General features: G+C 40.7%; 1 protein-coding gene across 43 annotated transcripts in view; it reads right to left on the bottom strand.

The window, feature by feature from the left end:
* Positions 1 to 27,767, bottom strand: part of SPIDR (scaffold protein involved in DNA repair) — a 484,346-nt gene that overhangs the window by 308,221 nt on the left and 148,358 nt on the right. For 31 of the 43 annotated variants that reach the window (XR_012416420.1, XR_012416421.1, XR_012416419.1 and 28 more), the window contains 2 exons: positions 20,163 to 20,413; positions 8,054 to 8,154 (listed from right to left, as the gene is read on the bottom strand). The exons of 3 other annotated variants lie outside the window; for them this stretch is intronic. Coding sequence is in view for 31 of the 40 variants with exons in the window: in XM_065519183.2 (XP_065375255.1) it covers positions 8,054 to 8,154; positions 20,163 to 20,413 (352 nt within the window). In the remaining 9 variants the exon portion in view is untranslated. Of the gene's footprint in view, positions 1 to 6,583; positions 6,783 to 8,053; positions 8,155 to 20,162; positions 20,414 to 27,767 lie in introns of those variants that run through there. 9 more of the 43 variants (XM_073998783.1, XM_073998785.1, XM_073998797.1 and 6 more) reach the window with 2 other exon arrangements.

The raw sequence follows: 27,767 nt of genomic DNA, 5'->3' as shown, positions 1-27,767 counted from the left end.
AAATACAATGATTCCTGAAGATAAACAGAACATATTTTCCCCTTGCCTCTATAGCTGTCCATTCTCTATGCCACAGCTGCATTCTAAAGTGCAGGTTTCCAAGGCATCACCTTGGAAGTGAAATCCAGCCAAGGCCTTTGGAAGTGAAACCCAGCTCTGTATGATCTCGGCTCCCCTGCCTATCCCATGCTATGTCATCAAACCGTTCTCTGCAAGGCCTCTGTGTGCAACACCTATGCTTTTTGTTGCTCTTTTTTTTTTTTTTTTTTTTTTTCAGACAGGGTCTTGCTCTGTTGCCCAGCGAGGAGTGCAGAGGCGCGATCTTAGCTCACAGCAACTTCTGCCTCCCAGGTTCAAGTGATTCTCATGCCTCAGTTTCCAGAGTAGCTGGGATTGTAGGCGTGCACCACCACACCTAGCTAGTTTTTTTTTGTAGTTTTAATACTTTTTCGCCATTTGGCCAGACTGGTCTCAAACTCCTGGTCTCAAGTGATCAGCCTGCCTCAGCCTCCCAAAGTGCTGGGATTACAGACATGAGCCACTGTACCTGGCTCTTGCTGCTCTTTTTTTTTTTTTTTGAGACAGAGTCTCGCTGTGTTGGCCAGTCTGGAGTGCAGTGGTACAATCTCGGCTCACTGCAACCTCCACCTCCCGGTTCAATCTCCTGCACAGCCTCCTGAGTAGATGGGATTACAGGCGCCCACAACACACCCAGCTAATTTTTGTATTTTTAGTAGAAACGGGGTTTCACCATGTTGGCCAGACTGGTCTTGAACTCCTGACCTTGTGATCCACCCACCTCGGCTTCCCAAAGTGCTGGGATTACAAGCATAAGCCACCATGCCCGGCCTTTGGCTGCTCTTTTAAAGCCAAGCTCAATACCTTCTCAGTGTATCACAAAGAATCTTGAGATGTATGTCTTTTATACTGAAATGTACTAGAAGGGACCAACAAGCAAGAAAACATCGATTGTTATTAAAAGTTACAAGTAGGAGTTATAAAACAGCCCAGCAAAGTCAGCTATCCAGGAAGGAAGAAAGGAAAAATTGACATCCACATACCAAAGATGTTAAAAATAAAATTTCTTAAGCCTAGAAAGATGTGTTAGAATTCACTGAAATATTTGGTATTCATATGCATTTTTTAACATAAGAAAACAACATGCCCTTACCCTAACACCTGACAATTATACTCTTGATCATTTATCCCAAAAAAATAAAAACACGTTCACTCAAAAACTGGTACACAAATGTTCACAGCACCTTTTATTTGTAATGACTCAAATGTGGAAACAACCCAAAGGCCCTTTAGTCAACAAATAGTTCAACAAACTGTGGCACATTCATACCATGGAATACTACTCAGCAATATGGAGTGGGTTACTGACATACACAACAACCTGGATAAATCTCCAGGGAATTATACTGAGTGAAAAAAGCCAATCCCAAAAGGTTATAAACTATATTATTCCATTTCTGTAATTTATTTTATTTTTTGAGACAGAGTCTTCCTCTGTCGCCCAGGCTGGAGTGCAGTGGTACGATCTCAGCTCACTGCAACCTCTGCCTCCTGGGTTCAAGTAATTCTCTGCCTCAGCCTCCTTCGTAGCTGGGATTACAGGTACCTGCCACCACACCTGGCTAATTTTTGTATTTTTAGTAGAGGCAGGGTTTCACCATGTTGGCCAGGCTGGTCTCGAACTCCTGACCTTGTGAGCTGCCCGCCTTTGTGGGCATTACAGGCGTGAGCATTTCTTAGATGACAAACTATGTGCTGGGATTACAGGCATGAGCATTTCTTAGATGACAAAGTATGGAAATGTTAAACAGATTAGTGGCTGCAAAGCATCAGGGAGGAGAATGGGAAAGAGGTGACTGTGGCTATAAAGGGTGGCTCGATAATCCTTGTGGTGATGGACCCTTCTGTGTCTGGACTATGTGACAGTCATATGAATCTACACAAGTATCTTAGCCCATCTTGGCTGCTATAACAAAAAACCAGAGCTGTGTGGCTTCGAAGCAACAGAAATTTGTTTCTCACAGTTCTGCAGACTGGGAAGTCCAAGATCAACACTCTTGCAGATTCTGTGTCTAGTGAGGACTTCCATTCTCACAGATGGATTCTTCTTGCTGTATCCTCACATGGATACAGGATACAGGATACATTAGAAGGGTCTCTTCTAATTCCCTTCATGAGGGCTCCACCTCATGACCTAATCACTTTCCAAAAGCCTTACTTACCTCCTAATACCATCAAATTGGTGATTAGGTTTCAACATACGAATTTTGGGAGGATACAAAAATTCAGACCACAGTAACAGGTGATAAGATTACATAAAACAAAAAAATAGACACACAAGTAAATACATGTAAAATTGGTGAAATCTGAACAGGGTCAATGGACTGTATCGGAGATCACCATCCTGGCTGTCCTGTCATTCCACAGTTATAAACGATGTCATTACTGGGGGCATGGTACAAGGGATCCCTCAGTATTATTTCTAACTGCCTGTGAATCTACAATTATTTTTAAATACAAAGTGTGTTAAAAGGGCAGAAGAGGCTGGGCACGGTGGTTCACGCCTGTAATCCCAGCACTCTGGGAGGCTGAGGCAGGTGGATCATGAGGTCAGGAGATTGAGACCATCCTGGCTAACATGGTGAAACCCCTTCTCTACTAAAAATACAAAAAAATTAGCTGGGTGTGGTGGCGGGCGCCTGTAGTCCCAGCTACTCGGGAGGCTGAGGTAGGAGAATGGCGTGAACCCGGGAGGCGGAGCTTGCAGTGAGCCGAGATCGCGCCACTGCACTCCAGCCTCAGTGACAGAGACTTTGTCTCAAAAAAAAAAGGGCAGAATAATGTGTTAGAGACATTCAAACATTTTAAATCATTTGATCATTTATCCCAGAAAAATAAAAACATATGTTCATTCAAAAACTGGTATACAAATGTTCACAGCACGTTTTATTTGTAATGATTCAAATATGGAAACGAACCAAAGGCCCTTCAGTCAACGAACAGTTCAACAAACTGCGGCACATTCGTACCATGGAATACTACCCAGCAATATAAGGGAGTGGGATACTGACATACACAATAACTTGGATAAATATACAGACAAAAACATACCTCTCAACCATGGGTAATTAAATAATGCTCCCCAAATGGAAGACACATGGAAAGAAAGATCTCAAGCTAAATCATTATAATCTACAGATCAATTCTGTAAACCATAATTTCTCATCTCTGGAGATAAATAAGGAGAATCTTAGTTTGACACGCTATACTTAATATCTAGAACAAAATTTAAGAAGTGATATTGTAAGGAACATTCCAAATAAGCTGTTTTGGTTATGAGACAAACAAAAAAATCACCTTTTTCTCCCTTCATTCTGGACCACCAGTCACACATGTTTAACTTGGTACTTTTCTATCCAGACAAGCAGAAGACACTCTGTCAACTACATATTTGACAATTTGATCAATTCACTATAGTGAGTAACCAGGATGACAATGTCTAGTGATTTCTATATATATTAATATCAATAATTAAGAATACAATCTGTCACTTCCCATCAAAATCATAAGACTTTAGGACATCCTATACAGTTCCACAATTTACACAGTCTCTGCAACCTTCAAACCTATGTCCTATGCTTCGCCAATTAGTGCTGTCCCAAGAATGTGATACAGACTTACATTCTGAAAGATTTTTTCCAAAGAAAAACATTTGTATTAATATTTCTAATTTTGCTAATTCCTTAATCCCTTGTCTTCTTAAACCTAACTTTCTCCAGCCCAAACAGATTAACTAATGAAGGTCTGTAGAGATTAGCAAATAAGAACTTGGACTTGACAGTTCAAATCTGGGCTTAGTCATCTATAGCATATACTCAACCTACAGTTTTTTCATCTGGAAAATAAGGAAAGCAAACTCCTTTAGAAGATTACTTTGCATACTAAATGATTTAATACGTAGTAAGCCTTCAGCATTGTACCCACCAACATCAAACCTCCAAATTTGATACAACAATAAGGATCATGTTGAAGGGGGAAAGAGGACAGATAGAATCCAAACTATTTAAGAATTTATGAACCAATTCAAAGTTTGCCCATGTTTTGCTCCTACTTGGAAGATATTTACAATTTGTCAAGACTATAATAACATCAGCAAAATTCAAGACAGCTACCTTAACCAAACACACAAAGTCCAATTTGGACTATTTGGTTATTCCCCACTAGTAATATCAAGAGGAAACTGGGAGAGGAGTAAAATGATTATTTTCATATGGCAGAAGAGCGGCAGGGTTTGAAAGAGCATGGCCCTGGGAACCAGGAGGCCTACTTTTGGCCCTGTCTCTTCTTTGGCTAGATAATCAGAGCAAGTCACCTCCCTACCCTAGGCAATCCGCCAAAGAGGGGCTCAGACTGGAAGGTCTCTAAGAGTCCTCACAGAATTAGCATTCCATCTCCTCACGTGGAAAAACGAAACAAAAGTGCTGCATGAATGCCAATGCAGCAGCAAATGATGTCTTCAGGTCTGGCCTTTTAGGCCTCTAGTAGCCAGAGTCCTGTGTGCCACGCTCCTCTTTTCCATCTGATAGCTCACCATCCACCATAACCCAACACAAAACTAATGTTAAAACTAAGAACTGAAAGTGGCCTTCCTGAAACCCAGTAATGCAAATATTTATATACAGTTGAAAGAAATTCAAGCTTACCATTCTCTCATATCATTACTTCAAAAGAAGGGAAGCAAAAGAAGGAGGAGCCATTTGAGAATTTAAGTGTCAAGGAAATATTTTTCTGGTTCAAGTAGAACAAAAGAAGTTTATAATGCATAGAACCCCAAACTAAATTGAAAGCAATGAGTGACACACAGAAACTATTTACAGATGGAGGGAGGTAGATTATAAGACACAGTGGTCACTCCCGTTCAAGGTCATTCACATTTGAGAGGTTAAATATACACATGCAAATACTGATAAAAATAGGAGAACATGAAGAATCACTGAAAAACTAAAATGAGATAACATACTGTAGAATTGCAAATAGTTCCTGCTGATTTTTATTAAATAACTCCAGAAATAAAATAATCAGGAGTTAAGGATATGGCTGGTAGTGTGTTACTGACTGTAGCCCATGTTGGGCAGAGTGATTAGGATGATTTCAAGCAGGGACTCCTGTCTCTACCAGATCAATGAAAGTCATTTTGGGCATTTCTGGTAAAATATTGGAAAGAAAGCATTTTTTTTATTGGACTTGAAGCAGAGAATTACCACATAGAGAACGACTGCCAGCCTTTTCAAAACCAATATGCCTGAAGCATGGTCCCTGTGGAATTCAATTACAAGTACCATTAAATTATTTTTTGTGCTTAAGCCAATGTGCTATTAAGACTTCCCTAAATAATAAGACCAGGAAACCTTTATGTTTGCCTGGCCTTCAGGGTGGTCAAATGAGTTGTAAAGATTATTATTAAATGTCGTAATCATTAACATAAAAAAAACCCCAAGAAACAAAGTCATAAGTGTAACAATGGACTGACTCACAGATATGTATAGAAGAAAAAGTGACTGGGCGCAATGGCTCACACCTGTAATCCCAGCACTTTGGGAGGCTGAGGTGGGTGGGTCACCTGAGGTCAGGAGTTCGAGATCAGCTTGGCCAACATGGCGAAACACCGTCTCAACTAAAAATACAAAAATTAGCCAGGCGTGATGGCAGGCACCTGTAATCCCAGCTACTCGTGGGGCTGAGGAGAAGAATCACTTGAACTCAGGATGCGGAGGTTGCAGTGAGCCAGGATCGCGCCACTACACTCCAGCCTGGGTGATAGAGCGAGACTCTGTCTCAAAAAAATAAATAAATAAAATAAAATAAGAAAAGAAAAAGTATTCTTGGGTCATACGTATTAGGTCATCCTGATACATATATATGTACTTCATATTACAGTACTTTAATACAAGAATGTGAGAGAAGGCAATTGCTAAGTGACAGCTGGGAAAGGATTTTTTTGTATTTTTTAAGAGACAGGGTCTTGCTGTGTCACACGGGCTGGTGTGCAGAGGTGCGATCATAGCTTACTGTAACCTAGAACTCCTAGGCTCAAGCGATTCTCCCATCTCAGCCTCCCGAGTAGTTAGGACGTTTGTAACGTGTGCCACCCTGTACAGCTAATTTTTACATTTTTGCAGAGAACAGGTTTCACTACATTGCCCAGGCTGGTCTTGAACTCTTGGCCTCAAGTGATCCTCCTGACTTGGCCTCCCAAAGCATGGAGATTACAGGCATGAACCACCACACCTGGCCTCAGAAAGGATTTTAAAAGGAATAAATGAGATAAGAATTGAAAAGTCTTCTAAAGAAATGTGTAATAGAATAGTTGAGAACATAACAGTTGAGTGATCTATTTAGTAGAATATATTATTGGGAATGGGGGGATCAACTCTAAGAATAATGTTTCTTATATTCTAGCATGTGCAAAACTCACCTGGGAGCCTATTAAAATGTATATCCCAATGATCCCCCAGGAAAGACTAATAATAGTTGGTTTGGAATTCATGACTGTGCCCATACCTACCCATCCCCCAACTCCAGATGGAGGGAACACACAGGAAAAAACCACCAAATCAGCACTGTTTAGGAGGAGAGGAGGCTTTTCTAGACATGTGGGATCTTTTCAATATCAAGCAATTTGTTGAAAAACAAGAGTTTTCAGTCATTAGACCTTGCAAGAATAAACTCATCTCTTGGAATAATTTCTGAAACCTGTAAGACACCTGAAAAAAAGAGTCAGTTTTCAGAGTACAAGTCCTTGACATCCATGATTAAGTTTATTCCTAAGTATTTTATTATTTTTTTTTTTGAGACGGAGTCTCACTCTGTCACCAGGCTGGCGTACAGTGGCACGATCTTGGCACACTGAAGACTCTGCCTCCTGGGTTCAAGCGATTCTCTTGCCTCAGCCTCCCAAGTAGCTGGGACTACAGGCGTGCAGCACCACGCCCAGCTAATTTTTATATTTTTAGTAGGGATGGGGTTTTACCATGTTGGCTAGGATGGTCTCAATCTCTTGACTTCATGATCCACCTGCCTCGGCCTCCCAAAGTGCTGGGATTACAGGCGTGAGCCACCACGCCTAGTCCCGAATTTCGTTCTTTTTGATGTTATTGTAAATGAGACTGTTTTTTCAATTTCCAATAGAAAAGAAAACTCATTATTAACATACAGAAATTTCATTGGAAATGCAATTGATTTTTGTATGTTGATTTTTTTTTTTTTTTTGGCAGGGGCTGGGGGTCTTATAGGGTTTTCTAGATATAAGATCATGTCATCTGCAAACAGAGATAACTTTACCTCTTGCTTTCCAACTTAGATATCTTTTATCTCTCTTTCTTGACTAAGTGCTCTGGCTACAGAAGCAGAGACTGCAATGGTGGCTGCCAATAGGGAGGTACTCATCAAAGGGTACAAAGTTTTGATTATGTAAGATAAATCAGTTCTAGAGATCTACAGTACAGTATCGTGTCTATAGTTAACATACTGTATTGTATTCTTAAAATTTTGCTAAGAGGAGCTGGGCATGGTGGCATAAGCCTGTGGTCTTAGCCAGTCAGGAGGCTGAAGTGAGAGGATTTGCTTGAGCCCACGAGTTTGAGGCTACAGTACACTATGATTATGTCACTACACTCCAACCTGGGCAACAGTGAGACCGTGTCTCTAAATAATGAAATAAAATAAAATAAATTTTGCTAAGAGGGTAGAGTGCTCTTAATGATAAGAATAGAACAAAACTTTTGGAGGTCAAGGGTATAGATTTATAGCACAGATTGTGGTGATGGTTTCATAAGAGTATACTTATTTTTAAACTCATCAAGTTATATATATTAATTATATATAGTTTTTGTATGTCAAAATTAAAATGTTGGAAAAACAAAATTTTTAAAAAGTCATGAAAATATTAATAATCAACTTCATGTATTTTAATGTAAGAATTCTTTTAACTAAAATATTTATTTACACATTGTCTCAGGTACCCACACAGCCTTACCTGAAAGTGTCTTTTGGTAAGAAATACATTGATGTCTCCACAAAGAAATAGCAGATCTCTCTCGATTCTGCAGTCCATTCAGTCTTTCTGCTAGTCCACCTCTGTTTAATAAATTATAATGTACTAAATTTAGTTAAAAGGAAAACTTCAGAATATTTGGAACATTTATATTGTATAACCCCCAACCAGAGACAAACAGATAAAACATGCAAAATACCACATTCTCTTCCTAGAGGCCATATCCTCATAAGTCAGTTTTTTGTTTTCTTAGAACCTTGGTGTTCTGATTCCTAGAAATATGGGCTAATACTATGTCCTAAAAATATCATATTCTTGGAAATATGATAGCTAGGTATCAGTTTACCTCTTTTTCTATTCTTTCTTAGTTCACTTATTCAATCCTAAAACAAGTACTGCTTACTTACCACCTGCTATATGCCGGCACCTAGCACTTCGTTAGGTACCAGGGACACAAGGACAGCTATGAGTGCTGCCATGGAGGTGGGAAAGCTCCCAATGAGCTCAGCAGATGGGAGCAAACAAAGAATTGTAAAGTGGGCTCAGAGTTCCAGTCAAGAATAATCTTGCCAACTGTTGACAGAACACTCAAATAAGAGCACTTAGGTATGGGTCCCTGATTTGGACTCCAGAGATAATTTGAGTATCAATCACAAACACACAGCAAGGATACCAATGTTATAAAAAAGAAAACTTCCATGTGCAGCAGAAAGACAATTTATAACGATAGATATGCAGGCACTGCAGAAGAGCATTAACCTATCAATGAACACATATACTCACTGAGATATATTTATGCTTATAAATATATAGGTGAATGTAAATTACAAATATAAGTAAATACATATATATGTAGAGAGAAAGAGAAGTTATCAACTCCTAACATAACTATAATATCAACAAAAATCAAGATCAGTTGTTAATTACCACTATAGCTACATGCTATATAGGTTATCAATGTATTATCTCATAAGTTTATTATCTTATTACCAATTAATTAATCATTTCACATTATCTTTATTCAAATAATATCCCTTTGAGGCAGAAAGAAGAGATATCAATACCCACTGCACAGATGATAAAACCAGAATTGAGAGAGAGATTAAGAAACTTCTCCAACATTACATAACTAGCCAGATGAGGAACAAGCTGTTAAAACCAGAATGGACTTAGCACACCATGTGGCATTTAGTAAAACTTTCAAAAAATGCCCACAATTGGTGTAACTGTTTTTGTTATGTTTTTTACTTGCAGCCTATATATAGCTCTTTCAATTATGATGGAAATATTTTAATATATAATATTGCTAGTATTAATACCCATAGAAAAACCTAGTATGTTTTCCTATAGGTTATTATTTCTGAATGACCTTGTGTGTAGCACATGTAACAGAAAAAAAGTTAAAACCTCTTATACTCAGAAATATGCCATAGCACCTCTACATGTCAACCTCTACTTCCTATTAAGCCCTTCTTCATATCATTCTGTTTACATTAAGTAACTCGTTTATGCTTCCCCTTTATACAATACTCTGAAGTAGGTACTATTATTATTCCATTTTATAGATGACAAACTGAGGCACCAAGATGTTAAACATCTGTTCAAGGTTAAATGTCTAATGAGTGGTGTAGCTGGATGCACGCCTAGGCAGTCTGGCTCCAGAGTCCAAACTCTTAGTCTTGAAAATATACTTAGAACCTCTTAAACAGTATTATTTAAAATGATATGCATAATAAATACAAGAAGCAAATGCTGTATTCTTTGGCCAATTATCTAGATAATTATTTGCCAAATGTTGCTTTTCAATGCTGTGACCTTACAGGAAAAAAAAAGGCAAAATGAACTCTGAAAATAGTATCTGGTTAAAGTCAAGCCTAGAACCTCGTAAGAAAACTGTGGGGATTACAGGACAAAAGGTAAAAGCAACAGTAAACATATGCACAGGAGCTCTCTACACATAGCGGTATCTGGAGCCCTCAGATAAAATCTGCATCTCCCGCTGAGTTTGGCCATTAGGGACTGTCCTGCAGGGAGTTCGGATCAGATGCACTTGAACTTAAGATAAGAAACACCATGTCCTCCAATGAACAATTCTATTTCTAGTAAAAAACCTATCTCATGTTAAAAAAATTAAGTCATACCAAAAGTTCAGGAAGGCCCTACCATCTATATCCAAATTAATTCTTTTGAACGTAGCCAGACAAGTTATTTATAAAGGCCAAACTCCAACAGAATAAAGATACGACGAATGCACTGAGCAATTTAAGATATCCTAATTATCTTTTCTATAAAATTAACAGATTGGAAACCTATCTCAAAAGATTACTGGTATCAATTTGACATTGGTAAACATTTCTACAAAATCAATATGGAGAAGTAAAGAAGGATAAAGATTCAAAAATATTCCAACTCATTTCTAGTCAAGATATTTTTAATAAGCTCTACAACCAGGTAAACAATAAACAATTAGAATGACTGTAAATACAGTATTTTCAAGTTTTGCTTTTATTTTTATTTATTTTTATTATACTTTAAGTTCTAGGGTACATGTGCACAATGTGCAGGTTTATTACATATGGATACATGTGCCATGTTGGTGTGCTGCACCCATTAACTCGTCATTTACATTACGTATTTCTCCTAATGCTATCCCTCCCCAATTCCCCCACCCCATGACAGGCCAAGGTGTGTGATGTTCCCCACCCTGTGTCCAAGTGTTCTCATTGTTCAACTCCCACCTATGAGTGAGAACATGCGGTGTCTGGTTCTCCGTCTCTGTGATAGTTTCCTCAGAATGATGGTTTCCAGCTTCATCCCATGTCCCTACAAAGGACAGGAACTCATCCTTTCTTATGGCCACATAGCACTCCATGGTTTATATGTGCCACGTTTTCTTAATCCAGTCTTATCACTGATGGACATTTGGGTTGGTTCCAAAACTTTGCTATTGTGAACAGTGCCGCAATAAACCTACATGTGCATGTGTCTTCATAGCAGTATGATTTAGAATTCTTTGGGTAAATGCCCAGTAACGGGATGGCTGGGTCAAATGGGATTTCTACTTCTAGATCCTTGAGGAATTGCCACACTGTCTTCCACAATGGTTGAACCAGTTGACAGTTCCACCAACAGTGTAAAAGCATTCCGATCTCTCCACATTGCTCCAGCACCTGTTGTTTCCTGACTTTTTAATGATCACCATTCTAACTGGTGTGAGATAGTATCTCATTGTGGTTTTGATTTGCATTTCTCTGATGGCCAGTGATGATGAGCACTTTTTTGTATAAGGAGTAAGGAAGAGATCCAGTTTCAGCTTTCTACATATGGCTAGCCAGTTTTCCCAACACCATTTATGAAATAGGGAATCCTTTCCGCATTTCTTGTTTCTGTCAGGTTTGTCAAAGATCAGATGGTTGTAGATGTGTAGTATCATTTCTTTCTTTTTTTTTTATACTTTAAGTTCTATGGTACATGTGCACAACGTGCAGGTTTGTTACATATGTATACATGTGCCATGTTGGTGTGCTGCACCCATTAACTCGTCATTTACATTAGATATATCTCTTAATGCTATCCCTCCCTTTCCCCACAATAGAACCCGGTGTGTGATGCTCCCCTTCCTGTGTCCAAGTGATCTCATTGTTCAATTCCCATTTATGAGTGAGAACATGCGGTATTTAGTTTTCTGTTCTTGCGATAGTTTGCTGAGAATGATGGTTTTCAGCTGCATCCATGTCCCTACAAAGGACATGAACTCATCCTTTTTTATGGCTGCATAGTGTTCCATGGTGTATATGTACCACATTTTCTTAATCCAGTCTGTCACTGATGGACATTTGGGTTGATTCCAAGTCTTTGCTATTGTGAATAGTGCCGCAGTAAACATACGTATGCATGTGTCTTTATAACAGCATGATTTATAATCCTTTGGGTATATCCCCAGTAATGGGATGGCTGGGTCAAATGGTATATCTAGTTCTAGATCCTTGAGGAATCGCCATACTGTTTTCCACAATGGTTGAACTAGTTTACAGTCCCACTAAAAGTGTAAAAGTGTTCCTATTTCTCCACATCCTCTCCAGCACCTGTTGTTTCCTGACTTTTTAATGATCGCCATTCTAACTGGTGTGAGATGGTATCTCATTGTGGTTTTGATTTGCATTTCTCTGATGGCCAGTGATGATGAGCATTTTTTTCATGTGTCTGTTGGCTGTATGAATGTCTTCTTTTGAGAAATGTCTGTTCATATCCTTTGCCCACTTTTTGATGGGGTTGTTTGTTTTTTTCTTGTAAATTCGTTTGAGTTCTTTATAGGTTCTGGATACTAGCCCTTTGTCAGATGAGTTGATTGCAAAAATGTTCTCCCATTCTGTAGGTTGCCTGTTCACTCTGATGGTAGTTTCTTTTGCTGTGCAGAAGCTCTTTAGTTTAATTAGATCCCATTTGTCAATTTTGGCTTTTGTTGCTGTTGCTTTTGGTGTTTTAGACATGAAGTCCTTGCCCATGCCTATGTCCTGAATGGTATTCCCTAGGTTTTCTTCTAGGGTTTTTATGGTATTAGGTCTAACATTTAAGTCTCTAATCCATCTTGAATTAATTTTTGTATAAGGAGTAAGGAAAGGATCCAGTTTCAGCTTTCTACTTATGGCTAGCCAATTTTCCCAGCACCATTTATTAAATAGGGAATCCTTTCCCCATTTCTTGTTTCTCTCAGGTTTGTCAAAGATCAGATGGCTGTAGATGTGTGGTATTATTTCTGAGGGCTCTGTTCTGTTCCATTGGTCTATATCTCTGTTTTGGTACCAGTACCGTGCTGCTTTGCTTACTGTAGCTTTGTAGTATAGTTTGAAGTCAGGTACTGTGATGCCTCCAGCTTTGTTCTTTTGGCTTAGGATTGTCTTGGCAATGCGGGGTCTTTCTGGTTCCATATGAACTTTAGTTTTTTCCAATTCTGTGAAGAAAGTCATTGGTAGCTTAATGGAGATGGCATTGCATCTATAAATTACCTTGGGCAGTATGGCCATTTTCACAATATTGATTCTTCCTATCCATGAGCATGGAATGTTCTTACATTTGTTTGTGTCCTCTTTTATTTCACTGAGCAGTGGTTTGTAGTTCTCCTTGAAGAAGTCCTTCACTTCCCTTATAAATTGGATTCCTAGGCATTTTACTGTCTTTGAAGCAATTGTGAATGGGAGTTCACTTACGATTTAGCTCTCTGTTTGTCTGTTATTGGTGTATAGGAATGCTTGTGATTTTTGCACGTTGGTTTTGTATCCTGAGACTTTGCTGAAGTTTCTTATCAGTTTAAGGAGATTCTGGGCTGAGATGATAGGGTTTTCTAAATATACAATCATGTCATCTGCAAACAGGGACAATTTGACTTCCTCTTTTCCTAATTGAATACCCTTTATTTCTTTCTCTTGCCTGATTGTTCTGGCCAGAACTTCCAACACTATGTTGAGTAAGAGTGCAGAGAGAGGGCATCCCTGTCTTGTGCCAGTTTTCAAAGGAAATGCTTCCAGTTTTTGCCCATTCAGTATGATATTGGCTGTGGGTTTGTCATACATAGCTTTATTATTTTGAGATACGTCCCATCAATACCTAGTTTATTGAGAGTTTTTAGCATGAAGGGCTGTTGAATTTTGTCAAAGGCCTTTTCTGCATCTATTGAGATAATCATGTGGTTTTTTGTCTTTGGTTCTGTTTATATGCTGGATTATGTTTACTGATTTGCACATGTTGAACCAGCCTTGCATCCCAGGGATGAAGCCCACTTGATCATGGTGGATAAGCTTTTTGATGTGCTGCTGGATCTGGTTTGCCAGTATTTTATTGAGGATTTTTGCATCGATGTTCCTCAGGGATATTGGTCTAAAATTCTCTTTCTTTGTTGTGTCTCTGCCAGGCTTTGGTATCAGGATGATGTTGGCCTCATAAAATGAGTTAGGGAGGATTCCCTCTTTTTCTATTGATTGGAATAGTTTCAGAAGGAATGGTACCAAGTCCTCCTTGTACCTCTGGTAGAATTCAGCTGTGAATCCATCTGGTCCTGGACGTTTTTTGGTTGGTGGACTATTAATTATTGCCTCAATTTCAGAGCCTGCTATTGGTCTATTCAGGGATTCAGATTCCTACTGGTTTAGTCTTGGGAGAGGGTAAGTGTCCAGGAAATTATCCATTTCTTCTAGATTTTCTAGTTTATTTGCGTAGAGGTGTTTATAGTATTCTCTGATGGTAGTTTGTATTTCTGTGGCGTCGGTGGTGATATCCTCTTTTATCATTTTTTATTGCGTCTATTTGATTCTTCTCTCTTTTCTTCTTTGTTAGTCTTGCTAGCGGTCTATCAATTTTGTTGATCTTTTCAAAAAACCAGCTCCTGGATTCAGTGATTTTTTGGAGGGTTTTTAATGTCTCTATCTCCTTCAGTTCTGCTCTGATCTTAGTTATTTCTTGCCTCCTGCTAGCTTCTGAATGTGTTGGCTCTTGCTTCTCTAGTTGTTTTAATTCTGATGTTAGAATGTCAATTTTAGACCTTTCCTGCTTTCTCTTGTGGGCATTTAGTGCTATAAATTTCCCTCTACACACTGCTTTAAATGTGTCCCAGAGATTCTGGTACTGGGACATGAGTACCACTTGATTTCACTGTGGTCAGAGAGACAGTTTGTAATAATTTCTGTTCTTGTACATTTGCTGAGGAGTGCTTTAATTCCAACTATATGGTTAATTTTGGAATAAGTGCAATGTGGTGCTGAGAAGAATGTATATTCTGTTGATTTGGGGTGGAGAGTTCTGTAGATGTCTATTAGGTCTGCTTGCTGCAGAGATGAGTTCAGTTCCTGGATATCCTTGTTAACTTTCTGTCTCCTTGATCTGCCTAATGTTGACAGTGGGGTGTTAAAGTTTCCCATTATTATTGTGTGGGAGTCTAAGTCTCTTTGTAGGTCTCTAAGGACTTGCTTTATGAATCTGGGTGCTCCTGTATTGGGTGCATATATATTTAGGATAGTTAGTTCTTTTGCTGAATTGATCCCTTTACCATTATGTAATGGCCTTGTCTCTTTTCATCTTTTGGTTTAAAGTCTGTTTTATCAGAGAGTAGGACTGCAACCCCTGCTTTGTTTTTGTTTTCCATTTGCTTGGTAGATCTTCCTCCATCCCTTTATTTTGAGCCTATGTGTGTCTCTGCACATGAGATGGGTCTCCTGAATACAGCACACTGATAGGTCTTGACTCTTTATCCAAATTGCTAGTCTGTGTCTTTTACTTGGAGCTTTTAGCTCATTTACATTTAAGTTTAATATTGTTATGTGTGAATTTGATCCTATCATTATGATGTTAGCTGGTTATTTTGCTCGTTAGTTGATGCAGTTTCTTCCTAGCATCAACTGTCTTTACAATGTGGCATGCTTTTGCAGTGGCTGGTACTAGTTGTTCTTTTCCATGTTTAGTGCTTCCTTCAGGAGCTCTTGTAAGGAGACCTGGTGGTGACAAACCTCTCAGCATTTGTTTGTCTGAAAGGATTTTATTTCTCCTTCACTTATGAAGCTTAGTTTGGCTGGATATGAAATTCTGGGTTGAAAATTCTTTTCTTTAAGAATGTTGAATATTGGCCCCCACTCTCTTCTGGCTTGTAGAGTTTCTGCTGAGAGATCCCCTGTTAGTCTGATGGACTTCCCTTTGTGGGTAACTCGACCTTTCTCTCTGGCTGCCATTAACATTTTTTCCTTCATTTCAACTTTGGTGAATGTGACAATTACGTGTCTTGGAGTTAATCTTCTCGAGGAGTATCTTTGTGGCGTTCTGTGTATTTCCTGTATTTGAATGTTGCCCTGCCTCGCAAGGTTGGGTAAGTTCTCCTGGATAATATCCTGAGGAGTGTTTTGCAACTTGGTTCCATTCTCCCCATCACTTTCAGGTACACCAATCAGATGTAGATTTTGTCTTTTCATGATATAACAAACACTGTGAAAAACAACTTGAGCATCAAAATAGGGAGATAGATATAGCTATATTATTCCCAACACACTTAAATATCTAACAATTTTGCATTGGTGTTTTTTATGCTTCAAATAGTTCCATGAATAAAAAAAAAAAAGACAAGACAAGACAAGAAAAAGAAAGCCAAAAGAGACTGAGTGACATTTCCCACAGGGCAAACCGGAGAGAGAAGGGCCAGTGTGCTCCAGGCTTCAAATGCCAACTACCTCTCTCAATCCTTGCTACCTGGCCTTTATCAGGTAAAAAAAAGTTTTTAATCACCACAAACCACCATCCCTTCACCAAAGGCAGTCAAAGCAGTCACAGGCCTTTCTAGACAGCTCAGTGAAACAGGAACTCTTCAGTTTGAAGGCCTGAGACTAACAACCCTAAGCACACCAATCTAATTTTTAGTATTTAAGCATAGTAACTTCAAAACAGACATCTTCATTTAGTTATTCCTAGAAATCACAACAAGAAAATGATCAATCGCATGTTGTTTGAGCAGCTTCAGCCACTTCTATGAATGTCCCCTCCACCTTCTATTGAGGACTCCCTGACAGTGACCTTAAACAGCACTGTGTTCTCTCCCCTACCCTCTCACCGGGCCTGAAAAGCCACGAAGGGACGGCCTTGCTCTTCACTGCAGCTTCCAGACCATCTGGCACCCTCCGTTACACTCCAGCTCCAACCCAGCCTGCCCAGTGCCAGGGCAGGCATGTCAGTGCCCGCCCAGCTCCAAGACAGTGTCCTCTACCCGCGTCAGCTACTCTAATCTTGAAGTCCCGAACTACCTCCCTCCAGCGGCTCAACTCTGGGGGCCCGTCATCCTTACTGCCCCAGCTCATCACTTACAGTAGCCTGACTCCGTAAGTGTTTGACCAACCTTTCACCAGTCCTCAATCAGTGAGTTCTACCCCAACTCACCATGATCCACATCCTGCATGTTCTCATTCCCACCTTACCCAGCTTAGGTTTCACAGGTCATTACTATAGTTACTCTCGGAACTCCTGTCAACCCCTTTTAGTGCGCCCCCGGACCATCCTTGTGCTCTGCCCATATGTGCAGCCCAAGGGTCGAATCCACACTGGCTGATCGGTCTCAAACTCAGTCCGTGACCACAACTTCCCAACAGGGCCTGATCATGTCAGACAGCCCTGGAGCCCTTCTCCAGTTCATTTGTCCTCACTATATGCCCATTTCACAGATTCTCTCTCCTCAGACCTCCACAGCTCCCTCCTCATCCTCCCTGTCAGCTAATGAAGGACTGCCCCGTTTTACTGGAATAGAATTATCAGAAAGAACTAGTTCCCAAGTCAGATACACGTGCCTGAAACGGCAGGGACTTCGCCTTCCCAGCTATCCGTGGATGGCCTGTCTGCTCCTCACCAGGTCCATTCCGGCACCTGCATGGGCTCTGGCTGCCCCGGCCATGGGTGCACGCTCTGAGCTCCTGACAAAGTCACCCCTGTTTGTGCCTCCCTTCACCATGGCAGAGACAACTCCATCAGTTGTCCCCTCCCTCCCCTGCCTCAGCAGTTTCCCCTTTTCTCTTGGACTTTCCTATCAACATACAAACATGATGAAATTTCTACCACCTTGAAAATAAGAAACCTTGACCCTCACATTCACTTTCAACTAATGCACTATTGATCTGTTCCCCTTAAAGCAAAACTTCTTCAGAGTTCCATCGTGCTGTCTTTAGTTTCTCTCTTTCCATTCTCTCGAGTCCATGGCAGTCTGCTTTGCCTGGTCAGGCCACTGAGATGGCTGCACACCCTGCCCTTCACCGTGGAATCACAGAGGTCAGCCCTGGCAGCGTCTGTCACAGTGGGTCACCCTCTCTCCTCACTTGCCTCAACACACCATGCTCCCTTTGTTTTGGCTCCTCCCTCAGCAGTCTCTCCCCCCACACCCCAACTTCTGCAGAGCACCCAGGACTCAGGCCTTGGACAGGTTCTCCTCTCGCCTAGCAGTGGATCTCCTGTGACCTGACCTAGCTCATGCTTCAAAAGATCTGGACACTGAAGTCTACACATTCACATCTCCAACACCAAGCCTGCCCGTGGACTGCAGACTCAAAGTCCCACTAAGATGTATAATGTCTAACTGAAAATGGCCAAAAGCCTCATGATTGTCAATCAAAGATACAAAAACAAAAGCACCTGCTCCACTGCACACTCTATTCTTCCAGCTGCTCAATGAGACACCTCCTCAGGGATTCCCTGAGCCTGTTTCAAACTGAAATGTCCTCCCCCACCTCTGGACCCTTCTCTGTCCCCCTTTTTCTGCCTTTTCTCCATAAAATTTCTCTCTCTGACTTGACATCTATTTTACTTCTTGGCTCCGTATTACCCTTCCCCCGACACAGGCCGGGCTCCATTCACCTTTGCTCTCTGTTATGAGCAACCATTCCACTTTGCTTGCTCCTGTGCATGAACAGTGCTTGGCAAGTGGTAGGCCCTCAGCAGGGCTGGGGACATGACTTTCTGTAATTGCATGGCATCACCTTCACCAACAAAGACATGCTAATTCCTCTAATGGGCTTCCTTTCCTTTCTTCCCAAAGACTATTACAAACCACCTTCTATTACAAATTACATTCTATTACTATTACAAATTACATTCTTTTTTGAGGCCACAACTTCTTTACTTTGGGTATAAGGCCTTCTGTCTCATGGTGAGTGGGCATGAATGGATCTCTGTGCCCTGGCCATACCACTAGACTTGGCCACATCCTCATGCTCTTTCCTCCACTGGTGTACTCAAGCTGGGTCTCTCCTCTCCACCTTCCTTCCCTACCTCCTCTTCAGGATGCTGATTGAGCTACGGTGCAAACTCTGTTTATTCGGAACCCCACTGTTTTCAAAATCTGTCTCTCCTATTCCCTGAACCTTCTCTAGAGGCTGGATCTTTTCCAGGTGACTGGCAATCCCGAAGAGAGGAATCAAAGCCCTCCTGCCTGGTCCCCAACTCCCACATAAGAGCCATGACCCTGTCTTCACTCCTTGAACCGTGTTCTACTTCAGCCACAGACCCTGGGCTCCCCTCAGTGCACACCAGGCTTGTCTTCTCATGATGTTACAATATCATCTGTGGATCCAACACCTACACTCTTCATGATCACATTCACTCTTTCTACTGAAACTCCTTTGCCTTGAAATGCTCTACTACTTTTGCTTTTGTGGCCATGCTTCATACAGGTTCTCTTTCTTACTTTCTTTTTTTGTTGTTGTTTTTTGAGACAGAGTCTCGCCCTGTCGCCCAGGCTGGAGTGCAATGGCACGATCTCAGCTCATTGCAACCTCCACCTCCCAGGTTCAAGCAATTCTCCTGCCTCAGCCTCCCGTGTAGCTGGGATTACAGGTGCGTGCCTCCATGCGCAGCTAATTTTTGTATTTTCAGCAGAGACGGGGTTTCACCATGTTGGCCAGGCTGGTCTCGAACTCCCGACCTCGTGATCCACCCGCCTCGGCCTCCCAAAGTGCTGGGATTACAGGCGTGAGCCACCCCCTGGCCTCTCTTTTTTTTACTTTCATTGAGTCTTTGCTTGGCATTGTTTGGTTCAACAACAAAGAGAACCTTGTATTACACAGGATTGGGGAAGGTCCCTACAGGCTCCTTCATGTTATCTTTCCTGCTTTGCTCATCATGGCCACAGCCTAGCCCCAGACTGACACTGTAGTTCATGGCACACCAGACACGTCTTGTCTGTGGGTTCTGCTCTCTCATACTTTTTTTGCACTTGCAAGTGTTGCCCTGGCAGATCTCTCTCATAAAAGTAATCTGACACGATCTATACATATTTCCATTTCCCTTTTTAGATTGTAAGTTACTCAAGAACAGAACAATTATATACTTGTCTCCACAGCACCTAGAACACTGACTCTCAATAACATTTGATAACTCAAATAAATCTCCATTAAGAAAGGCAGTCACATCCGCTGGGCATGACTGAAGCTATCACCCTCAACTTGGACGAACATTCTATTAATCGGCTCCAGAACTTAGGACTTCATATAGAAGTATTTTAAAATTAACATTTTAGATATTTGGGTTTTTAAAGAAAGAGAAAAATTAAAAAAGAGTATTTAAAAGGGTATAATTTAACCTTAAAAGCTTCTTCTTCGCTGACTTTTCTGGAGTCCTGGGAAACTTAGCTGTGGGTTTCTGAGGTGTATGCAAAATGGTCTCTGTTGATTTTGTCTTTGGGTCTATCAGTCTCTCCACAATCTGTCTTGCATCTGATTCAAACTCCACGTGGTATTTGTGAGGGGATTCCGAATCAATGAGTAGGACATTTTCCAAGTCATCTTCTTTTTCACTATCTGATGAATACTCTAAAATTTCTATAGAACTTGGCTGAAAAAAATTAAAAGGCATATTTTTAAATACAAAGCATACTTGATTCAAGTTCATATTTATATACATCTATCATTCCATTTCCTTACAGTTATATTTCTTGAAGGACCTTTTTGAACACAGTATCTGCAGCTTAAACTTCTGTTCTGACAAAATCCAAAAGTAACCAAGACCAAGAAGAGGTTAAATCAACTGTAAGCCAGACTTTACCTCACAGAATCCACAAAAATAAGTATAAATACTCCAATCTTCTTTCAGAAAACTACAAGACAGTACCACACATACAGGCAATCTCCAAAACTGAACTAATAACACTCATCTGAAAAGCTGATGATCATCAATACAATCTGACAGCTACTGAAAAGAAAGTATTTCTTGGATTTTGAAATTTAACATGAAGCTAAATTGTCTCTTCAGGTATAAATCATTTAATTTGCCAAAAGAAGTCCCCAAGGGTAAAGATCAAGACTTGACTCTCTCCATACAATTATATAATTATTTCCAGAGACAAGTTTGAAATTGCAAATATCAACAGGAACTATTTAAGAATATGAGTCACTGTCTCCTTTTCCTAACATTTCCTAAAATGTTTCTTTCTCCAACTCAGATTTCTAAACTTTCAAAATAATAATTTTTTGAAAGCTGATAATAAAACAAGAATTCATATCGTATGGCCAATTAAAAAAAAAAAAAACCATATGGCCAATTCTGGAGGGAAGAATCAAAACCTTCTCTGATGTTTTCTGTCTTTGCCAAGACACACGCCAAATTTAAAGCACAATAGGATTTTATTTTCCTATTACTTCATTGTATAGGTCAATTCCATATTATTCTGTGTCAGCAACAACTCATCCTTCAATATCCTAGTTTCCAGTGCACTAGAAGTCCCATCTAATTCACTACCTAAATATTGGGGGTGGCACTAGAATTTACATCATTAGCTACATAAAACAAAGAGCTTTTTTTCTGAGGATTATATGGTTAAATTCTTTTTTCTTTTTTCTTTGAGACGGAGTCTCACTCTGCCACCCAGGCTGGAGTGCAGTGGCATGATCTTGGCTCACGGCTACCTCTGCTTCTCGGGTTCAAGTGATTCTCCTGCCTGAGCCTCCCAAGTAGCTCGGACTATAGGTGCCCAGCATGATGCCTGGCTAATTTTTGTATATTTAGTAGAGACGCGGTTTCACCAAGAAAAAATCACCCGCAGTTAAGAACCATTATCCTAGAAATAAGTCAACAAATAACCAACCACAGGAGGCTTGGGCTGGGGACTCACATGCAACCATGAAGAGGATTCATGCTGCTTGTGAGGATGGGGGAGACCAGCCCAGATAGTTATAAAACACTGGTAGGGAGGGGCAGAGCAAGATGGCCGAATAGGAACAGCTCCAGTCTCCCAACTCCCAGCGCGAGCGACACAGAAGACAGGTGATTTCTGCATCTTCAACTGAGGTACTGGGTTCATCTCACTAGGGAGTGCGGGACAGTCGGTGTTAGTCAGCTGCTGCAGCCCGACCAGCCAGAGCTGAAGCAGGCAGAGGCATCGCATCACCTGGGAAGCGCAAGGGGGAAGGGAATCCCTTTTCCTAGCCAGGGGAACTGAGACACACAGCACCTGGAAAATCGGGTAACTCCCACCCCAATGCTGTGCTCTACCAAGGATCTCAGCAAACGGGCACACTAGGAGATTATATTCCACACCTGGCCGGGAGGATCCCAAGCCCACGAAGCCTCCCTCATTGCTAGCACAGCAGTCTTCGATCTAAGGGCAAGGCAGGAGCCAGGCTGGGGGAGGGGCACCCGCCATTGCTGAGGCTTAAGTAGATAAAGCGGCTGGGAAACTCGAACTGGGTGGAGCTCACAGCAGCTCAAGGAAACCTGCCTGTCTCTGTAGACTCCACCTCTGGGGACAGGGCAATAACAAACACAGCAGAAACCTCTGCAGATGCAAACGACTCTGTCTGACAGCTTTGAAGAGAGCAGTGGATCTCCCAACATGGAGGTTGAAATCTGAGAAGGGACAGACTCCCTGCTCAAGTGGGTCCCTGACCCCTGAACAGCCTAACTGGGAGACATCCCCCACTAGGGGCAGTCTGACACCCCACACCTCACAGGGTGGAGTACACCCCTGAGAGGAAGCTTCCAAAGCAAGAATCAGACAGGTACACTCGCTGTTCAGAAATATTCTATCTTCTGCAGCCTCTGCTGCTGATACCCAGGCAAACAGGGTCTGGAGTGGACCTCAAGCAATCTCCAACAGACCTACAGCTGAGGGTCCTGACTGTTAGAAGGAAAACTATCAAACAAGAAGGACACCTACACCAAAACCCCATCAGTACATCACCATCATCAAAGACCAGAGGCAGATAAAACCACAAGGAAGGGGGAAAAAGCAGGGCAGAGAAGCTGGAAATTCAAAAAATAAGAGCGCATCTCCCCAGGCAAAGGAGCGCAGCTCATCGCCAGCAACGGATCAAAGCTGGACGGAGAATGACTTTGACGAGATGAGAGAAGAACGCTTCAGTCCATCAAATTTCTCAGAGCTAAAGGAGGAATTACGTACCCAGCGCAAAGAAACTAAAAATCTTGAAAAAACAGTGGAAGAATTGATGGCTAGAGTAATTAATACAGAGAAGGTCATAAACGAAATGAAAGAGATGAAAACCATGACACGAGAAATAAGTGACAAATGCACAAGCTTCAGTAACCGACTCGATCAACTGGAAGAAAGAGTTTCTGCGATTGAGGATCAAATGAATGAAATGAAGCGAGAAGAGAAACCAAAAGAAAAAAGAAGAAAAAGAAATGAACAAAGCCTGCAAGAAGTATGGGATTATGTAAAAAGACCAAATCTACGTCTGATTGGGGTGCCTGAAAGTGAGGAGGAAAATGGAACCAAGTTGAAAAACACTCTTCAGGATATCATCCAGGAGAACTTCCCCAACCTAGTAGGGCAGGCCAACATTCAAATCCAGGAAATACAGAGAACGCCACAAAGATACTCCTCGAGAAGAGCAACTCCAAGACACATGATTGCCAGATTCACCAAAGTTGAAATGAAGGAAAAAATGTTAAGGGCAGCCAGAGAGAAAGGTCGGGTTACCCACAAAGGGAAGCCCATCAGACTAACAGCAGATCTCTCGGCAGAAACTCTCCAAGCCAGAAGAGAGTGGGGGCCAATATTCAACATTCTTAAAGAAAAGAATTTTCAACCCAGAATTTCATATCCAGCCAAACTAAGTTTCATAAGTGAAGGAGAAATAAAATCCTTTACAGATAAGCAAATGCTTACAGATTTTATCACCACTAGGCCTGCCTTACAAGAGACTCTGAAGGAAGCACTCAACATGGAAAGGAACAACCGGTACCAGCCATTGCAAAAACATGCCAAAATGTAAAGACCATCGAGGCTAGGAAGAAACTGCATCAACTAACGAGCAAAATGACCAGTTAATATCATAATGGCAGGATCAAGTTCACACATAACAATCTTAACCTTAAATGTAAATGGACTAAATGCTCCAATTAAAAGACACAGACTGGCAAACTGGATAAAGAGTCAAGACCCATCAGTCTGCTGTATTCAGGAGACCCATCTCACACGCAGAGACATACATAGGCTCAAAATAAAGGGATGGAGGAAGATTTACCAAGCAAATGGAGAACAAAAAAAAGCGGGGGTTGCAATACTAGTCTCTGCTAAAAGAGACTTTAAACCATCAAAGATCAAAAGAGACAAAGAAGGCCATTACATAATGGTAAAGGGATCAATTCAACAGGAAGAGCTAACTATCCTAAATATATATGCACCCAATACAGGAGCACCCAGATTCATAAAGCAAGTCCTTAGAGACTTACAAAGAGACTTAGACTCCCATACAATAATAATGGGAGACTTCAACACTCCACTGTCAACATTAGACAGATCAACGAGACAGAAAGTTAACAAGGATATCCAGGAATTGAACTCATCTCTGCAGCAAGCAGACCTAATAGACATCTATAGAACTCTCCACCCCAAATCAACAGAATATACATTCTTCTCAGCACCACATCGTACTTACTCCAAAACCGACCACGTAATTGTAAGTAAAGCACTCCTCAGCAAATGTACAAGAACAGAAATTATAACAAACTGTCTCTCAGACCATAGTGCAATCAAACTAGAACTCAGGACTAAGAAACTCAATCAAAACTGCTCAACTACATGGAAACTGAACAACCTGCTCCTGAATGACTACTGGGTACATCACGAAATGAAGGCAGAAATACAGATGTTCTTTGAAACCAATGAGAACAAAGATACAACATACCAGAATCTCTGGGAAACATTTAAAGCAGTGTGTAGAGGGAAATTTATAGCACTAAATGCCCACAAGAGAAAGCAGGAAAGATCTAAAATCGACACTCTAACATCACAATTAAAAGAACTAGAGAAGCAAGAGCAAACACATTCGAAAGCTAGCAGAAGGCTAGAAATAACTAAGATCAGAGCAGAACTGAAGGAGATACAGACACAAAAAACTCTCCAAAAAATCAACGAATCCAGGAGTTGGTTTTTTGAAAAGATCAACAAAATTGACAGACCACTAGCAAGACTAATAAAGAAGAAAAGAGAGAAGAATCAAATAGACGCAATAAAAAATGATAAAGAGGATATCACCACCGACGCCACAGAAATACAAACTACCATCAGAGAATACTATAAACACCTCTACGCAAATAAACTGGAAAATCTAGAAGAAATGGATAATTTCCTGGACACTTACACTCTTCCAAGACTAAACCCTGAATAGACCAATAGCAGGCTCTGAAATTGAGGCAATAATTAATAGCCTACCAACCAAAAAAAGTCCAGGACCAGATGGATTCACAGCTGAATTCTACCAAAGGTACAAGGAGGAGTTGGTACCATTCCTTCTGAAACTATTCCAATCAATAGAAAAAGAGGGAATCCTCCCTAACTCATTTTATGAGGCCAACATCATCCTGATACCAAAGCCTGGCAGAGACACAACAAAAAAAGAGAATTTTAGACCAATATCTCTGATGAACATCGATGCAAAAATCCTCAATAAAATACTGGCAAACTGGATTCAGCAACACATCAAAAAGCTTATCCACCATGATCAAGTGGGCTTCATCCCTGGGATGCAAGGCTGGTTCAACATTCGCAAATCAATAAACATAATCCAGCATATAAACAGAACCAAAGACAAGAACCACATGATTATCTCAATAGATGCAGAAAAGGCTTTTGACAAAATTCAACAGCCCTTCATGCTAAAAACGCTCAATAAATTCGGTATTGATGGAACGTACCTCAAAATAATAACAGCTATTTATGACAAACCCACAGCCAATATCATACTGAATGGGCAAAAACTGGAAAAATTCCCTTTGAAAACTGGCACAAGACAGGGATGCCCTCTCTCACCACTCCTATTCAACATAGTGTTGGAAGTTCTGGCTAGGGCAATTAGGCAAGAGAAAGAAATCAAGGGTATTCAGTTAGGAAAAGAAGAAGTCAAACTGTCCCTGTTTGCAGATGACATGATTGTATATTTAGAAAACCCCATTGTCTCAGCCCAAAATCTCCTTAAGCTGATAAGAAACTTCAGCAAAGTCTCAGGATACAAAATTAATGTGCAAAAATCACAAGCATTCTTATACACCAGTAACAGACAAACAGAGAGCCAAATCAGGAATGAACTTCCATTCACAATTGCTTCAAAGAGAATCAAATACCTAGGAATCCAACTTACAAGGGATGTGAAGGACCTCTTCAAGGAGAACTACAAACCATTGCTCAGTGAAATACAAGAGGACACAAACAAATGGAAGAACATACCATGCTCATGGATAGGAAGAATCAATATCGTGAAAATGGCCATACTGCCCAAGGTAATTTATAGATTCAATGCCATCCCCATCAAGGTACCAATGAGTTTCTTCACAGAATTGGAAAAAACTGCTTTAAAGTTCATATGGAACCAAAAAAGAGCCCACATCTCCAAGACAATCCTAAGTCAAAAGAACAAAGCTGGAGGCATCACGCTACCTGACTTCAAACTATACTACAAGGCTACAGTAACCGAAACAGCATGGTACTGGTACCAAAACAGAGATATAGACCAATGGAACAGAACAGAGGCCTCAGAAATAATACCACACATCTACAGCCATCTGATCTTTGACAAACCTGAGAGAAACAAGAAATGGGGAAAGGATTCCCTATTTAATAAATGGTGCTGGGAAAATTGGCTAGCCATAAGTAGAAAGCTGAAACTGGATCCTTTCCTTACTCCTTATACAAAAATTAATTCAAGATGGATTAGAGACTTAAATGTTAGACCTAATACCATAAAAATCCTAGAGGAAAACCTAGGTAGTACCATTCAGGACATAGGCATGGGCAAAGACTTCATGTCTAAAACATCAAAAGCAACGGCAGCAAAAGCCAAAATTGACAAATGGGATCTCATTAAATTAAAGAGCTTCTGCACAGCAAAAGAAACTACCATCAGAGTGAACAGGCAACCTACAGAATGGGAGAAAATTTTTGCAATCTACTCATCTGACAAAGGGCTAATATCCAGAACCTACAAAGAACTCAAACAAATTTACAAGAAAAAAACAAACCACCCCATCAAAAAGTGGGCAAAGGATATGAACAGACATTTCTCAAAAGAAGACATTCATACAGCCAACAGACACATGAAAAAATGCTCATCATCACTGGCCATCAGAGAAATGCAAATCAAAACCACAATGAGATACCATCTCACACCAGTTAGAATGGCGATCATTAAAAAGTCAGGAAACAACAGGTGCTGGAGAGGATGTGGAGAAATAGGAACACTTTTACACTGTTGGTGGGATTGTAAACTAGTTCAACCATTATGGAAAACAGTATGGCGATTCCTCAAGGATCTAGAACTAGATGTACCATATGACCCAGCCATCCCATTACTGGGTATATACCCAAAGGATTATAAATTATGCTGCTATAAAGACACATGCACACGTATATTTATTGCAGCACTATTCACAATAGCAAAGACTTGGAATCAACCCAAAGGTCCATCAGTGACAGACTGGATTAAGAAAATGTGGCACATATACACCATCGAATACTATGCAGCCATCAAAAAGGATGAGTTTGCGTCCTTTGTAGGGACATGGATGCAGCTGGAAACCATCATTCTTAGCAAACTATCACAAGAACAGAAAACCAAACACCGCATGTTCTCACTCATAGGTGGGAACTGAACAATGAGATCACTTGGACTCAGGAAGGGGAATATCACACACAGGGGCCTATCATGGGGAGGGGGGAGGGGGGAGGGATTGC

Source organism: Macaca fascicularis, chromosome 8 (assembly GCF_037993035.2).
Source record: "Macaca fascicularis isolate 582-1 chromosome 8, T2T-MFA8v1.1".
In the NCBI taxonomy this organism is placed as follows: Eukaryota; Metazoa; Chordata; class Mammalia; order Primates; family Cercopithecidae; genus Macaca; species Macaca fascicularis.
The sequence above is the reverse complement of the archived record's forward strand: the minus strand, read 5'-3'. Positions and strand labels throughout refer to the sequence as shown.